Source organism: Chaetomium fimeti (assembly GCF_033439085.1).
Source record: "Chaetomium fimeti strain CBS 168.71 chromosome Unknown B0H64scaffold_6, whole genome shotgun sequence".
NCBI lineage: Eukaryota > Fungi > Ascomycota > Sordariomycetes > Sordariales > Chaetomiaceae > Chaetomium > Chaetomium fimeti.
In genome coordinates this window covers 2,861,850-2,877,964 of record NW_026944334.1, presented here as the reverse complement: position 1 = coordinate 2,877,964, position 16,115 = coordinate 2,861,850, and the positions used below count along the sequence as shown (strand labels likewise).

Below are 16,115 nucleotides of genomic sequence, written 5' to 3'. Positions count from 1 at the left end.
GTGTCTCGGAGATCGTACTACGGCGCTAAATAGTGCTCGGTGGTCAATTCTGACATGTGAGGTACCCAGGGTTGGTGGTGGTCCACAACCTGGAACGTTCTGTCCGCGCACTGTCGGTAAGCTGTCCTGTCATCCTGCAGGTGCACAGCGTGCGCAGGTGTTCCAAGGGCAGGCGCTGTGGAGCCGGGGTGGCGGCGGGCAATGCGGGGTCCGACGCCAAACAAAAACTTATACCAGTGAAAGTGACTCAAACCCTGCCCCTCGCCTCTTCCACCCGAACGTCTGCGAGTATTTGAAACGCCGTGCCTCGACAAAGAGTTCGCTCGAGTTGTCCCCAACACATTGCACTCTTCTCCGTTACATCACTTTGCTGTGCAACGAGGCCAACGATTCCCAGCAACCCAATTGACTGCCATTGCCCATCATGGAGGCACTCAAGCAGACATTCCAACGTTGCAAGGCCCAAGGCCGGGTAAGCAATTGCCCCGCCATCCATCGCCGCTTCACCTCGCGCTGTTCAACACCCGCAAGCAAAAGCAAAGAGTTGCTAACCAAGATGTTGGTGTAGGCTGCGCTCGTTACCTATGTGACCGCCGGCTATCCCACGGCCGAGTCCACCCCGAATGTCATCCTTTCCATGGAGAAGGGCGGCGCCGACGTCATCGAGCTGGGCGTGCCCTTTACAGATCCCATTGCCGATGGCCCAACCATTCAGACTGCCAACACCGTGAGTCTCTCGATACCTTGCTCCGAATAATAATAATGTGGCATTGGGATTCTGACCATCGAATTCCTGGACGATAGGTTGCTCTCGAAAATGGAGTCACGATCGAGTCGACCTTGCAGATGGTCCGCGATGCCCGGAAGCTCGGCGTGCGTGCGCCCATCCTTTTGATGGGCTACTACAACCCGCTGCTGAGCTACGGCGAGGAGCGCCTTATGAAGGACTGCAACGAGGCTGGTGTTAATGGCTTCATCGTCGTTGACTTGCCCCCGGAGGAGGCCATCTCCTTCCGCAAGTGGTGCACCCTTGGAGGGTATGTCTCCTTCCCATCTTAATATCCAGAAGAACAAAGTTCTAACGATCGTCATTCCCAGGCTCTCTTACGTGCCTCTGATCGCGCCGGCGACCTCGGACGCGCGCATGCGCATTCTCTGCAAGCTAGCCGACTCGTTTATCTACGTCGTATCCCGCCAGGGTGTCACGGGCGCGCTCGGCACTATCAATGCCAACCTCCCGGAGCTACTCTCCAGGGTCAAGAAGTATAGCGGCGACAAGCCCGCGGCGGTCGGCTTCGGTGTTAGCACTCGGGAGCACTTTGTGTCCATTGCGCAGCTTGCCGACGGTGTGGTGGTCGGCAGCATGATTGTCACCACCCTGCAGAAGGCTGCCAAGGGCGAGGAGTACAAGGCCGTGCAGGACTTCTGCTCTTACCTTTGCGGTCGCACCGCCTCTCCCGAGGATGAGACTACCCGCGAAGTCGGCATCATCGAAGCCGTCTCCGCCGCTAGGGGCCCCACCGGCGAGGCCCACGTCGATGGTGTTGTCACGGATACCGATGATCTCGTCGCCCAGCTGGCGGCCATGCACGGAAAGATCCCTGAGCGGTTCGGCGAGTTCGGCGGACAGTACGTCCCCGAGTCGTTGATGGACTGCCTGTCGGAGCTCGAGCAAGGCTTCGACAACATCAAGGATGACCCCGCGTTCTGGGAAGAGTACCGGTCCTACTACCCCTGGATGGGCCGCCCCGGCCAACTGCACAAGGCTCAGCGGCTGACGGATCATGCGGGCGGTGCTAACATCTGGCTCAAACGCGAGGACCTCAACCATACCGGTTCCCACAAGATCAACAATGCGCTGGGCCAGCTTCTCCTCGCCCGCCGCCTGGGCAAGACCAAAATCATCGCTGAGACGGGCGCGGGCCAGCACGGTGTTGCCACCGCTACGGTGTGCGCTAAGTTCGGCATGGAGTGCACGGTATACATGGGTGCTGAGGACGTCCGCCGCCAGGCTCTCAACGTATTCCGTATGAAGCTCCTCGGTGCCAAGGTTGTTGCCGTCGAGGCTGGCAGCCGCACGCTCCGCGACGCGGTCAACGAGGCCCTGCGTGCCTGGGTCGTCAATCTCGAGGACACCCACTACATCATTGGCTCCGCCATTGGTCCCCATCCCTTCCCCACCATCGTCCGGACGTTCCAGTCGGTGATTGGTAACGAGACCAAGGCTCAGATGCTCGAGAAGTGCGGCAAGCTCCCCGATGCTGTCGTGGCATGTGTCGGTGGCGGTAGTAACGCCGTGGGCATGTTCTACCCGTTCAGCAACGATCCGACCGTCAAGCTTCTCGGCGTCGAGGCCGGCGGTGACGGCATCAACACGGACCGCCACAGCGCAACCCTCGCGGCGGGAAGCAAGGGCGTGCTCCACGGTGTGCGCACCTACATCTTGCAGAACGAGCACGGCCAGATCAGCGACACCCACTCCATCTCGGCCGGCCTGGACTACCCCGGCGTTGGGCCGGAGCTGGCTAACTGGAAGGACACAGACCGCGCTAAGTTCGTGGCTGCTACCGATGCCGAGGCCTTCATCGGCTTCCGCCTGATGAGCCAGCTCGAGGGTATCATCCCTGCGCTGGAGTCTTCCCACGGTATTTACGGTGCCATGGAGCTCGCCAAGACCATGCGGAAGGACCAGGACATTGTCATCTGCCTGAGCGGCCGTGGCGATAAGGACGTGCAGAGCGTTGCTGACGAGCTGCCCATTCTTGGCCCCAAGATTGGCTGGGACTTGCGCTTCTAAGGGTAACACGTTGGCGGGAATATAGAGCTTCATCCTTGGAGATTATCTTGCGGATCTGGAGTGATTTGACCAACATGGTAGCATAGACTCATAGAGAGAGGCCTGAATAGACCACATTTCTGGTGTAATTTGTGTGCCGGGTGACATGTTAGAGGTTCTGTCTGCGTGATATATGGGTCCAGTTTTGACTTTTTATATTGACGGTATCTCGGTCCAGGTCACCGATCTGTACCTGCATATCCTCGGTGTCAACAACTGGAATGCTGCGGCACGTTTACACATCAAGAATACAATATGGTACAATTCTTTTAGATACGCCCTGCAATGCCAGACAATGCTAGACCCGCCGTCTCGTTTGAGGCTCCTCTACTGCGTCGGCTTCTCTTCCTTCATGAACCCGTCCTCGGCCCCCTCGGCCGCCTCCGCGTCGAGCTCAAACTCGGCCTCCTCCGCGAGCATCTTGTCCGTCTCCGCCATCAACGCCTCCCCGACGGCCGTCCCGTCCGTCAGCGGCTGCATGGCCTCCATCCTCAGCTCCTCGTCCTCCTTGGGCGGCAAGCCCAGCGCCTCGCGCTCGGCGGCGAAGCGGGCGCGCACGGCGGGGGTCTGCATGAGGCGCCAGCGCAGCTTCCAGCCCCAGGGGCCGAGGTCGCGCACGCGGCGGGCGGTGCGGCCGAGCAGGTACTCGTCGAGGCCGCCGGCCTTGTCGACGGTGCGGAGCACGCGGGCGGTGACGCGGGTGCGCACAAAGACGCCCAGCGCCGCCGACCACAGCCGCTTGTGGTGCACGTTGGGCCGCCACTGCCGCCGCGTCTTGACCTGGTGCCGCTCCGACACGTTGTTGCCGAACCGGATCCGCGCCGTCCCGTACAGCCCCGTGTTGGACTGGTGGTATACCTGCCGCGGCCCGTAGGGGTATGGCGGGATCTCGTGCTGCGGTGCCGTTACCGATGGGATCGGTAGGTCCGACCCCGGCACCCGCGGTTGTTTGTATAGTGTCGGTGCTGTCGTCGTGAGGGTTCTTGTTGCGAGGTGGGGGGGAGAGATCGTCGCTGGCCTCGACGCCGCCCGGAGGCAGGTTTGTATGGGGAGTGTTGGTGGCATCGTGAGGAGCTGTATATTTTGGTAGATGGTGGCTCGGTGCTATGATGGTCGCATTGGTGAATCGTGGGGTGCGAAGAAGAGAGAGCCTGGCTCGATTGACCCCCTCGTCGAGTAATTCCGCAGCCTGGGACCCAGTAAGCAAGCAGCTCCGGCGACGGCAGGTACGTTCAAGTCAAAATTTCGACAGGCTCAGAATCGGCCATGAGGTGCCAGGTGGAGACTGGGCATTGTCAGCTGGCGGCTCGTTGAATTGCTGGGAGAGTGGTCACATGCTTTCGTGGAGCATCCTGGCGCGAATCTGCCGCCCAATGGTGGGGGACGCGACAACCAGAAAGAGACGGTCCACCGCCAACCCCGACAAATCCAACCTAGCACTGCAGCTTGCATCATGCTTCCTCCAGTGGACAGCACAGTTCTGCAAAGTAATCCCGAGTTTGCGTCTCTCTATTCCAAACTCACTAACTCGGTTCTCAATCCCGATGCATCAACTAAAAATGGCCCCTCCACCAAGCAACGCAGAGCGGTGACAGAGGTGAGTTGGTGGTCGAGCAATTATTGGGAGAAGGCATCGTCGAATTAACTTTACCGGCAGGAGTTGAACGAATACCGGCTCCATGCTGCCAAGCAACATTTACTTACCGATGCCATATCCAATGCGAACCCCCAGTCGCTACAAGTCACACACGCCCCGGCGCCATCATTAACAAGGCGACCACGGCCGCAACAGCAAACGACAACATCGACGCCGCTTACAGAACTACCACCAGCACTCCTCGACCTTCTCCTCCTTCTACCACCCCTTCTCAATAATGTGCAGTCCGAGTTGACACCGGACTCAACGGCTCTGTTACTCTCCAGCCCGCCACTGTCCGACTTCCCAACCCACCTGCCGCAACTGGCGCGGCTCGTCTCCACCACCCTCCACACCTCGGCCGTGCACCTCGCGCGAACAGCCAACCCGTCAACAAACCCGTCCTACGTGCACCGGTCGGTCCCTACCCTCCCGACCCACGCCGCGTCGCTGGCGGGCACGATCGCCGAGCGCAAGGCCGAGCTCACGCGGGCGCGGGTCGCGGCCGCGGGGGAGCTGACAGCACTCTTGCGGGACCAGACGGCGGTGCTGGGGCAGCTGCTGCGGGCGCTCGAGGCCAAGCACGGGCCGATCGCGCGGTCGCTCGAGTTCCGGGCGACGGAGGCGGCGCTCACGGCGCAGCGGCAGGAGGCCGAGGCCGAGGCGGCGCTGGGGGCGGCCCGCCGCGACACGTACACGCCCGAGGCGGCGCGGGCGCTGGCCAGCTACGCGAGCCACCTGCGCGACGCCAGGGGCCGGCTGGCCGAGGCGGTCCACACGCGCCGCGGGGAGCTGGAGGCGTACGGGGTGGTGGAGGTGGCGGCGGGCGGGGAGGGGGACACGGCGGGGGTTGGTGCGACCCGAGGTGGCAAGGAGAAGGTCATGAGGGAGATGGCGCGGGTGTATCGTGACATGGGCCGACAGGTGGAGGAGGTGAGGAGTGACCTGGAACGACTGGGGCGGGCGTGATACCCGGTACAGGCGCACATTTTGGTTCATGAGACGTTGAGCAAAGGGCACCCGAAGTGAGCTGACGCGTCGTGTGTATGGTACAACCACTCCGCCACCGAAGGCAACATCGCATTCTTCCTCTATCGTTTTGTGCATCCGGGGACGCGTCCAACGGACTTTTCTACGTACACCGTGTATCAATGCTCCCAAATAGGCGTACAGTCTAACGACGCGAGACGGGACGAGACGTCCATGCAACACAAGACGGGAGGAAGAGATCAAGCCAAACACAGAAAACCCAGTCAGTCAGTCAGTCAGTCAGTCAGAAAGCCGGCCAGCCATCCATCCATCCACCCATTACTCCGAGTCCTCCTTCCCCCTCTTTCCACCCCTTCTACCTTTTTTTGTTTAACCCTTAACCTTGAAGATGGCCTCGGCCAGGCGGCCGACGTTGTCGGAAGTGATGCCGGCGACCGAGATACGGCCGTCGCGGGTGGCGTAAACGCTGTGCTCCTTGGCCAGCTGGTCCATCTGCTCCGGGGTCAGGCCGGTGTAGGCGAACATGCCGATCTGGCTGGTGATGTGGCTCCAGTCGTGCTTGGAGCCGAGGCGCTCGAGGTTCTCCTTGAGCAGGGCGCGCATGGTGATGATGCGGTCGGCCATGGCCTTGACCTCGACCAGCCACTGGTCGTACAGAGCCGGGGTGTTGAGGATCTCGGCGGCGATGCGGGCACCGTGGATGGGCGGGTTCGAGTACAGCGGGCGCACCAGGATCTTGATCTGCGAGTCGACGCGCTTGCGCTCCTCGGCGTCGGCGCACACCATGGAGAAGGCGCCGATGCGCTCGCCGTACAGGCCCATGTTCTTGGCGAAGGACTGGGCCAGGCAGATGTTGTGGCCCTGCGCGACGAAGTGGCGCACGGCGAAGGCGTCCTTGTGGATGTCGCCGCTGGCGAAGCCCTGGTAGGCCATGTCGAAGAAGGCAAAGTGGCCCTTGGCCTTGACGGCCGCCTCGATCTGCTTCCACTGCTCCTGCGTGGGGTCGACGCCGGTGGGGTTGTGCGCGCAGGCGTGGAACAGGAACACGCTGCCGTTGGGGGCCTTGTTGATGTCGGCGACCATGCCCTCAAAGTCGAGGCCGATGGTGTCCTTGTTGTAGTAGGCGTACTTCTCGACCTGCAGGCCCGCGTCCTTGAAGACGGCCGCGTGGTTGGCCCATGACGGCGTCGGGATGTAGATAGTCTTGCTGCCGGGGAAGAAGCGCTGGATGAAGGCGCCGCCGATGCGCAGAGCACCGGTGCCCGAGATGGACTGGGTGATGGCCAGGCGGTCGAGGGCCGAGCTGTCCTTGCCGTAGGCGAGCACGGCGGCCGACTTGCTGAACTCAGGTACGCCCGTGATGCCGGCGTACTCCTTGTTCAGGCGCGACTCGATCACCTTCTGCTCGGCCTGGCGCACAGACGGGAGCACATAGGGCTTTCCCTTGTCATCGCGGTACGCGCCAACGCCTGTAAAACGGAGCACCGCGTGTTAGCTGTTGCGACGGGGATCCGACAGGGGCGGCAGGGATCGCTGGAGATCGCACGAACCGAGGTTGATCTTCTTCTCGAACGAATCGGCCTTGAAGGCTTCCGTGATGCCTGCGCAACAACAACCGTTAGTTTCCCGTACTGCCTCGACTTGAAACCAGGAGCGAGCGGTGCGCCCGCCGATGCGCCCGCCAATGTTTGCACATACCGAGAATGGCCTGAGAAAAAGCCGCAAATGTCGCTGGTTAGCAAGTCACGGTCCAATGCAGCTCTGGCAGCTTGGACAAGACACCTACATCCTGTGACAAAGTTGGTCAGTCCGTCGCACAAATACACAAATCACAATTCAATGGGGTTTTCTTTTTAGGTTTGACGTACAGGAGGACCCTGCGGGACATTGGCCCATGTAGACGCAGCGCGAACCGCCGCAAAGTTCCGGGTCACTGCCGCCCGCCGCGACGCAATTCTGAGGGAGGAAAGCATCGTTTTTGCGAATAGAGCGGAGGGGAGGAGGGTATGAATCTCCAGAGGTTTGTCTGAGGGAAAAGGGACGGGAACGAGCCAGAGGCAATTCAGGTCAGCGTGGCTCGCGTGGTCATGACAAGCGCCTGCTCCCCTCGGTGCAGTGCAGTCACTGTGGGGCTGACGTTGGCGTTGGTGGCCTGCCAGTGTCATAAGCGGGGCACAAAAGTTTCAACTCACACTGGTTGGCCAATTGGCAAAATTGCCCGGGACGGAGGCTGCGGAGCGCCTTCCCGCACTGCCCGACCTCGGCCGAACAGCGCCCGATTCAGACAGAGCAAACGTGGGGGAAGCATGGGGAGGCACGGGGAGGCACTGAAAAGTGACGCTCAACCCTAACCCGTGTCGCCGTTCACCGAAAATTGACGGCCCAGACTCACAAACCCCTCGCACCCCCAATCGAAAGCGACGTCAACTGAGGGTTTTTTCCCCTCAGGCAGATCACTTACCTCCCCGCTAAACCCGAGCGTTCGAGTGGCTTTTCGTATATGTACTCCCCAAGGGCATACATTTCCCTCATAATCATGAACTGCGTGGTGTTCGACGTGCGTGAAAGCACACCCAACCCGTCCACGTCGAAGTTTTTTTTAGTTTTAGTACCAAGTCGCTTGGTCGAGTTATTTGGGCTGTGTGGTTCTCAGTCTTGAGCGCATCATTGGAGCGGGTCGAGCGGGTGAAGACTGTGGGCGTGGGACGGGGCCCCTTGCCCCTCCAGCTGTGCCCCGCCGGGCCATCATGTTGCTGACCCACAGCTCACCCCCATCCCCTGTCCCCGGACTTTCCACCCCTTGCCACCAAAACGCAACGCCGCAAACACCAAAACTCCAACTGCCGAGTTAACTCCGTTGAGTTGAGTTGTGTGATGTGATGGATGTTGACGTCTGACGCGCCTCGCCCGCGAAATAATACCAGTGAGATGCTGAGATGACCTAGGTACCTAGGTCCAAGGTCATCCAAGTCGAGACCCTTGAGGTTGCGGACCTAAGGAGAGTTGTCACAAACAACTTGAACAACTTGAACAAGTGACGTCTCTCTGTTCAACACAGCAGTACCATGTCATGACTGGGTTCCCAAAGTACCGAGAGCACAGATCGAGTTGTTGGCATCAAGGAGATAGTATCATCTCACCTTCACAGTGATGGCAGCAAGCCTCTTCGTGGTGAACTTAATGACGCCCAGCGTCTCGACGTGTGACAGGAAGGGGAAGAGGGAAAGCAGGCATATGTTGTGTCTCAACATTGTGAACCATATATGAGGTTCGGCCGCCAGACTTCCCCCTTGCCTGGATCGTTCCCACCGCCTCATCTACGTTAACACCCAGTGTTTTAACCCTTTAACTTGGTTGACAAATCGCCATCGTCTTCGGCCGCACGATTTTCCCCCTCATACGCAGGAAAGGCTGACCTTGGAACTTATCCCAGATGGCTCTGTTCTTTACCACCCTAGTCCTTGCCGTCTCCGCCGCGGCTCGGGGTATCACCGAAGCCCCATCGGCGATAACGCCAGTCGCAAAGGCGGATTGTACCTTGACCAGCTCCATACCAGCGTGCGGTGTAAGTCCAAACCCAAATCGAGAAACCTTTTTTCCACTTACGGCCGCCCTGGATACTGACACTACATCGCTTTCTCCCCCAGATTGGGTGTCTCGTTTCTGCTGGCAGCGCTGCCGGCTGCCCCGACGCACTGGACCTCGCCTGTCAGTGTAAGGCCGCCACAGAGATTCGCTCTCTCGCCTCTAGCTGTGTTACAAGCGCGTGCGGTGAAGAGGTTGGCTCCACGGTCGAGTCCGTGGCCGATGCCATATGCACCGTATGTACCGTCTAGCCTGTAGTCAGGGGGGATGATGGGCCGTCATGGGCAAAGCCGGTGTCTTTTGTACAGGCTACCCGAGTGGTGCCTGCTATGCATCGATGTTGAGTCATTTTAAGTTGAAATACGATTTTGATATTCTGCTTAGCTCGCTACCGGGGGACTGAGGCTATGGTTAACAGAGGCTCCCACGGGCTCAGAGACAGTCTATCGGCAAGTGAAGAGAGGAAGGTAAACCACATCTGGATTTAAACTGGGACCCCAAAGTCACTTTCTCAACAATAAGCAAAATGCAACGCTAAAACGACCGTCTTGTCCTGTTGCTCTCTCCAAGTCAGCTCCCGTGGATGCAGTAAATATTATCCTGAGTTGCACTCATTGATCGTAAACCGAATTCCCGAGTATTATCAGAAAGTTAGATGAAGGCGAGCGTATGATGATGGTGTGGATGGTTGGGAATATCCTTGTTCACCACATGATTCAGGGGAGGTTTGCTGCGACGAAGAGCTGAGAAGTTGGAACCCCTGAGCTCCTCTTTGCCAATACGGTGAATAGAGTTGGACTTTAGGTCCTTAACACCGGTTTCGGGTTCCACCTCTCTAGCTTCTCCCAGCGGCCAAGTCGCCCTCGAAACTCCACCGAAAGAGATAGAGTTTGCATCGCGATGCCCACAATTATTAAGCGGCATGGAGTGTGGAAACGGACTTAGTGGAATTGGTTTGACAAGTGTCTCGAAATCTCTGTGGATTCTTGCCTGCTCGTCTCCATCACGGCAGTTAGATGGGGTGGCGTTTAGGAGTGTTTGTCGATTTGTATATCTTTGCGTCTTTCCCTCCCCCTTCACAACAACCTAACACAGCTTGAATACACCAACGAACCATCGAATTACCAACACACCAAGACCACATCATCAACTCATCATGTCTTCAACCGATTACAAGTTTGAGGGGTGGTTGGGCCTCGACAAGTCCGCGGCCGAAGGGAACATGAAATGGGCCGAGTTCGAACCCAAGCCGTGGGAGGAGACCGACGTTGACATCAAGATCACACACTGCGGAATTTGCGGTAGTGATATCCACACTCTGCGAAGTGGCTGGGTATGCTCATCTCATCATCTCGTGACACGATAGTCGGGTTTCGCTAACCTCATAACAGGGCCCAACCAAGTACCCCTGCTGTGTCGGGCATGAGATCGTCGGCACCATCGTGCGTGTTGGCTCCAAGGTGGAGGGCGGCCTGAAGCTCGGTGACCGCGTTGGTGTTGGTGCACAAAGCGATTCGTGCCAGGGCCGCAAGGGCGACTGCGAAGCCTGCGCGTCAGGAATGGAGAACTACTGCGGTGTTCACCACGTCGGCACCTACAACGGCGTCTACCTCAACGGCGGGAAGTCCTACGGCGGGTATGCTCTCTACAACCGGGCCCCCTCGCGTTTCGTCGTCAAGATTCCGGACGCCATCAGCTCAGCCGACGCGGCACCGATGCTCTGTGGTGGTGTGACTACGTATGCGCCCCTGAAGCACCACGGCGCGGGGCCCGGAAAGACGGTCGGCATCATCGGCCTGGGTGGTCTGGGCCACTTTGGCGTCATGTGGGCTAAGGCCCTGAAGGCGGACAAGGTCGTTGTCGTTTCCCGGACGTCGGCTAAGAAGGAGGACGCGCTCAAGATGGGGGCTGATGATTTTATCGCCACGGCCGAGAACCCTGACTGGGCCAAACAGCACGCCTCGACCCTCGACGTCATCGTGTGCACTGTATCGTCGTCCTCGATGCCCCTGATGGAATACCTGTCTTTGCTACGCTTCGATGGGACGTTCGTCCAGGTTGGAGCCCCCGAGGATGGCCTGCCGACGATCCAACAATTCCCCCTCATCTTCAAACGCCTGAAGATCACAGGCTCGTTGATTGGGTCCCCGGATGACATCAGGGAGATGTTGGCGCTGGCTGTGGAACAGAAGGTCAAGCCCTGGATTCAGGAGGTTCCGATGAAGGAAGCCAACAAGGCGATTGTCGACATGGAGGCTGGAAAGCCGAGATACCGCTCCGTCCTGGTCAATGAGCAGCAGGGAGCATCGCAGGTTAGAGCGGGATTGTAAACAGCAACCACGCTCAATGGTGTGTGTATATATGTACATATGACGATAGGACGATAGACCGTACATAAGCACCTCGAGTTGACACCCCCCAAACTCCGGAGAACCTGTCACTCTGTACGTTGGTACACCCATAACGGAGCCCGAAGGGCGAAGGAGACCTCGGATTATAAACCCCTTTTTATGCTGTAGCATTACTGCAACCCTTGGGTATCTTTGCGCAAAAGGGGACACAGCCTATTTAACTAGGCTCCTGGTATCTATGTCGAATCCCTGCCCAAAATGTAGACCTTCATACATAAGTTCCCTCCAGCTAGTAACATGCGCCCATGCCCACGACCCTGAGACAAGAAACTACCACTGCCCATGCTTAAAATAGCATGACAGCAGCAGCCAGACCGGCGACGCCAGCAACAGCGGAAAGATATCTCGGGGAGCCCGCGGCAGCGTTCTCAAGCGCCTTGTTGTACCGGTTGACGGCGTTGGTGCACTGGGGGACGTCGGTGGCAAGGGCAAGTTCCAAGCCGGCGCCGAGTATGCCGGCGGGGCCGTTGTCGGTGCACTGGGCGGCAACGCTGCTGATTGTGGGGGCGGCGCTGGATTGCCAGCTGTTGAGCCGGCTGCTGTAGCTGCTCCAGGAGCTCGACAGCGACTCGGGCGGGGTGGGGGAGCTCGTCACGGCCTGGCAGAGCTCGTCCCCGTTGTCGATCCTGTTTCCCTCGTCCAGTGCGCTCTGAACGATCTGGAAAGCGTCGTGTTCGGCGACCCAGCTCCCAAGAGCGCCAGTGGGGACAGGCGGCATATTGCTCGCGATGCTTGCGGCCCCCTTGGCGCATTCCGCCTCGTCGCGGGCCATCAGCGGAGCACCAGTCACGGCTGGACCTGGGTGGGCCACCGCCGAGACCGAGGCAGCGAGAACGAGGGTGATGAGGGCGGGGGTCTGCATTTTGAAGGAAGGCTGTATATGCGCGGATTGGGATACTTCTTCGGCGTTGGGCTGCTGGACTTTTCTCGACTGGAGCGGATATCAACGAATAAATGAGGTGTTGAGTTGCAGGATGGGATATGAGAGGATTCAAGTCGTCCCAGGTATGGTTTTAATATTTAACGTGAACCCCTGCTTTTGAGAATGGGGGGTGGGCTGAGCAAGTTGGCGCTCTGCGTGGCTGAGAGCTCTGCTGCCCCTGATGCCCTGTAAATCCACGACTGGTGCCTTGCTCTGGAGCTTGCCAAGAAGATCAGCCACTTTCTGCCCCGTCGATTCGTGCCTGGGGCTGGCAGAGACCGGCTGTGCCAACAAGATCATCCTCAACAGACGTCACGTGTACATCCACGACGTATATACAAGCAGTCGGTTGGCAAGCTGTGCAAGCCTCACGTCAGCTTGCCGAGAGGTTGAAGCCATTCCACCTCAGCCATGAGCCACTCCGAGAACCATTTGGTTTGTTGTTCAAGAACTCATTGGACGATGATCCGTCAGCGCTTGTGCAGGGATCGCAATCCTCCGCTTGAATCCAACCCAACGTGCCAAGGTGCCAACGGCCCCCAATTCAGTGAAGCACAATGGAGCCTCGACTCTCACCCCTCAAGTCTCCTCCATGAGTTCACCTTGACAGGTTGACAGGGGTGGTAGATATCAGATCGAGTAGGAAGGCGTAAGTTGGGCTGCCATTTTCTGATCTTTGGTTGCAAGGCATAGAATGTAGCTCACACTCACCTTTGTGGGGGTACCTACCGAGGTACTTTAGGTATGTATGTACGTGGGTACCTAGGTAGTTAATGCCCGGATTGACCATTTGATAGCTGAAAATTACCTATCGACGGACTTCGAGTTTGAAGTCGCCACCAATGACTACCGTAGCGGGAAAATCAGCTGGGCGGCATGCCTTACCAGGGCCAACGTACCTTGCCACAACATGCCTTGCCACGCCTCCCTACCAAACGGAACATCGTCGCTTCCAACTCAGCACAACCATGTATTCTCTTGCAAAGAAGGAGCATCAGTCATCATTCAAATCTAGTTTAGTCAAGTTAGTAGTTCAATTGATCATTTTTCCTCGTGCGTGCCCTCTGTTCGGTTCGTGAATGTGCCCATTTCTCTTCGTACCGTAATTCAATGTTCAAGTCCTTGGTGGTTGAGCAATTGATTCAGGGGCTTCAGAGCCTTAACAGGGGGCCGGTTGGCAAGGCATGTTGAATTGGCAAGGCATGTTGCTGTGGCATGTAAATCAATTGGGGCATGCCTTTCTCGCGCTAACAACCTACCTAGGCATGCCACCCCTTATAGAACCCCGCTGCGGTACCTAACGAACACAAACCACTAAATAGACGGGTGAACTTGTGACGCCGGATAGTAGACATGTCGGCAAGGTTAGTGGGGCGGCTTGCAGAATAAGGATTTGTTCTCAAATGTTGTGTGATGATAAAAGAGTCCTCCGTCTTTAGCCTCATGTAGAAAGTGCCTCCAATTACTGGTAATTATTAGCCTGACCGGCAGTGCGCGGTGATCACGTTTAGCGGGACCTTTTACGATTTACCCAGACTACTGCGCTCTCCTTCTCAACCTGTCTGGAGATGAGGGAGTAGGTCAAGAATAGAGGGAGCTGCGGTCGTTGAAAGCTGCTAGGGACGAGTCGTTATTTTCCCTTAGTTCAACCAGAAGTGCCGGATTCGTTCCTCGTACTTGAAAGTGATCTCGAAGTCATGATGGTGTGCCTTGTCAAATTTGTTGCTTTTGTTTTCGGGTTCTACGCCAATGCTTCCACGGCAGCATTCATTCAACACCGCCAGTACTGGCCGGATCCCGGGGCAGGGCCGAACACTCCTCAACAATGTACGGAAACATCCTTAACGAGTCCGACATGGGGCATTTACAGTCCTTCCCTGGTGGCGATCAACAGTTCCAGTGGTGGGACACAGGGCGATATTCGGTTTCTGACCGTCAACGCTGCGAGCGGCCTGACTGCGGAGTGCGCGGCAACCGACATCGATATCTACCCCAAGGGGGCCGCTCTAAACATATGGCACAATTGCAGTATACCAGAGCTGTTTGTCCAATTCGACCTTGAAAGTTTTGAAATGCGGCTCAGGGGAAGTTGGCAGTGTGATAATTCTTCGAGGTTCGTCATCCCCTGAAAGTCAGGAAAAACACGGAATTAACCGTTTGATTGCATTTACCATGCGCAGCATCGTCTTCACGGCAAACGGTACATGGGAGACCCCGCTCATCCAAGGCTGTTTCGACGAGGATACGCCTCGTGGACGCGAAACACTGTGTATCATGGGCAACTCCCAGGTTCCCTCCAGTCTCTCGAGCCCCGTGGCCATCCATCCGCAGTTGCCCCTTTTCCCATACACGCCCAGGGAGCGGGCTAAACGGTGCGTTGATAGATCATACGACCCGGAATGGCAGATCAACAACCTGCTGTATGAATACCATATGGTCGAAACGGACAACAAGACCTCGGTATACTACGATTTGCTTTTGTCAGTTATCAATCTTTCTAATGGGGAGAACACGGAATGCTCTATCACAGTGGACCTCCTGCAGCCCTCAATCCTCAACGGATCTGCTCCGTGGGTTGGTTGCCAAGGGACAAACGTGACCAACTCGTCCTCCACTCCCGCCACTTTTGACGTGATGATAGATAGGGACTACGGAATATTTGGAATTCGGGATACGTGGGAATGCTCAGACGGTGTTCCTGATGTCGAGGGGTAATTACCTACCCGACCTTCTCGCCCCTTTCGACTCACTGAGTGATGTCGGTGCTGCCACCTCCCTGCTTACTTCGCTACGTCTTAGGAACGAATTCAGTGGGATAGGATACACCAGTATTGATCTCGACTGCGGTAATCCCCGGAACCTGGCTGTATATGACAGTCAAGGTTTGGCTGTAGAAGCTTCGTCCGACTACAACTGCAGTTTGGCGACATCGCCGGCCACATTCACTGGGTACCGAGCTGAAGTTCCTCCAATACCGCACACGTATTACACACGGAGTTGCACCATCAACTCAATTTACAATACGACGACTATGGCCCTGCGAGAATATCAAATCGAGACTACCCCCCAGGACGATAACAACAACGAGGCATCCATTACTGGAACCTTTGGCCTCTACAACCCGGGTTCCGGGGATACATACAAGCTGTATCGGATCCCAGTGATAGACGACGGCGACTGGCATGAGTGCACGGCAGGCCTACGGGCCTTGCCCTGGCAACTGGTGACGTGCCAGTACATGCTAGACAGACGCAGTAACCGACTTGCGTTTCAAGTCCAGTGGTATTGTGATGACCGAGATGCGCGCAGCGCGTGAGTGCAACCCCCCCAAACGGAGTCCTTACCGAGATGCGTTGGAACACTCGGGTTGTACACCTCTACCGTGCTAACCAAAGCCACCAGAATTCTATTCGATGCGACAGTAGAGGAACAGCTACCGGTGGAAGCTTGCGAATTAGTTGATGGACGAGAAACTTGTGGTCTGCCAGTGGACGTAGCGGAGGTGGCCATGGCGGTATCTTCGTTGTCTTGGACCACATCTGGGAAAGCAATGGATATGGGTCCGACAATGCCATGGATCTAGCCCGGCACACCTCGGTATCAGAACTTTAGTTCTCTATCTGCCGTGATAGTGTCACAGTGTCTGTGCCTTGTCCCGGAATAGGTGCACCTCTCTGTGTATAGATACATGCCGTCCCCCTTCCTCCCCGGAGTTCTGAATAATGCAAGAAATCT

At 57.4% G+C, this 16,115-nt stretch overlaps 8 protein-coding genes across 8 annotated transcripts; 5 read left to right on the top strand and 3 right to left on the bottom strand.

Moving 5' to 3' along the window:
- The first annotated feature begins 273 nt into the window (after positions 1-273).
- B0H64DRAFT_405385 (tryptophan synthase beta subunit-like PLP-dependent enzyme) lies at positions 274-2,925 on the top strand. Its single transcript, XM_062804445.1, has 4 exons — positions 274-472; positions 569-727; positions 805-1,037; positions 1,099-2,925. The coding sequence occupies exons 1-4, from the start codon at positions 425-427 to the stop codon at positions 2,795-2,797; spliced, it is 2,139 nt and encodes a 712-aa protein (XP_062657256.1). The 5' UTR covers positions 274-424; the 3' UTR covers positions 2,798-2,925.
- Positions 2,926-2,986: 61 nt separating this feature from the next.
- On the bottom strand, positions 2,987-4,089 carry B0H64DRAFT_405383 (ribosomal L28 family-domain-containing protein). The gene has a single exon (XM_062804444.1). It carries the CDS (start codon positions 3,899-3,901, stop codon positions 3,164-3,166), a length of 738 nt encoding a protein of 245 aa, XP_062657255.1. The 5' UTR covers positions 3,902-4,089; the 3' UTR covers positions 2,987-3,163.
- A 122-nt stretch (positions 4,090-4,211) lies between these two features.
- On the top strand, positions 4,212-5,514 carry B0H64DRAFT_364557 (uncharacterized protein). The gene is made up of 2 exons (XM_062801839.1): positions 4,212-4,433; positions 4,494-5,514. Exons 1-2 carry the CDS (start codon positions 4,290-4,292, stop codon positions 5,439-5,441), a joined length of 1,092 nt encoding a protein of 363 aa, XP_062657254.1. The 5' UTR covers positions 4,212-4,289; the 3' UTR covers positions 5,442-5,514.
- Positions 5,515-5,723: 209 nt separating this feature from the next.
- On the bottom strand, positions 5,724-7,825 carry B0H64DRAFT_405380 (pyridoxal phosphate-dependent transferase). Its single transcript, XM_062804443.1, has 3 exons — positions 7,331-7,825; positions 7,013-7,043; positions 5,724-6,931 (listed from the first exon to the last, which is right to left on the bottom strand). Exons 1-3 carry the CDS (start codon positions 7,625-7,627, stop codon positions 5,832-5,834), a joined length of 1,428 nt encoding a protein of 475 aa, XP_062657253.1. The 5' UTR covers positions 7,628-7,825; the 3' UTR covers positions 5,724-5,831.
- Positions 7,826-8,426: 601 nt separating this feature from the next.
- B0H64DRAFT_219163 (uncharacterized protein) lies at positions 8,427-9,587 on the top strand. Its single transcript, XM_062799554.1, has 4 exons — positions 8,427-8,730; positions 8,896-9,027; positions 9,110-9,283; positions 9,432-9,587. Exons 2-4 carry the CDS (start codon positions 8,896-8,898, stop codon positions 9,516-9,518), a joined length of 393 nt encoding a protein of 130 aa, XP_062657252.1. The 5' UTR covers positions 8,427-8,730; the 3' UTR covers positions 9,519-9,587.
- Positions 9,588-10,203: 616 nt separating this feature from the next.
- B0H64DRAFT_466407 (chaperonin 10-like protein) lies at positions 10,204-11,657 on the top strand (the record flags this gene model as incomplete). The annotated part of the gene is made up of 2 exons (XM_062807692.1): positions 10,204-10,380; positions 10,439-11,657. The coding sequence occupies 2 exons, from the start codon at positions 10,204-10,206 to the stop codon at positions 11,375-11,377; spliced, it is 1,116 nt and encodes a 371-aa protein (XP_062657251.1). The 3' UTR covers positions 11,378-11,657.
- Positions 11,347-12,552, bottom strand: B0H64DRAFT_405375 (uncharacterized protein). Its single transcript, XM_062804442.1, has one exon. The coding sequence runs from the start codon at positions 12,318-12,320 to the stop codon at positions 11,745-11,747; it is 576 nt and encodes a 191-aa protein (XP_062657250.1). The 5' UTR covers positions 12,321-12,552; the 3' UTR covers positions 11,347-11,744.
- A 1,528-nt stretch (positions 12,553-14,080) lies between these two features.
- On the top strand, positions 14,081-15,963 carry B0H64DRAFT_326620 (uncharacterized protein; the record flags this gene model as incomplete). The annotated part of the gene is made up of 4 exons (XM_062800748.1): positions 14,081-14,493; positions 14,561-15,091; positions 15,180-15,692; positions 15,783-15,963. 4 exons carry the CDS (start codon positions 14,081-14,083, stop codon positions 15,961-15,963), a joined length of 1,638 nt encoding a protein of 545 aa, XP_062657249.1.
- Positions 15,964-16,115: the final 152 nt, after the last annotated feature.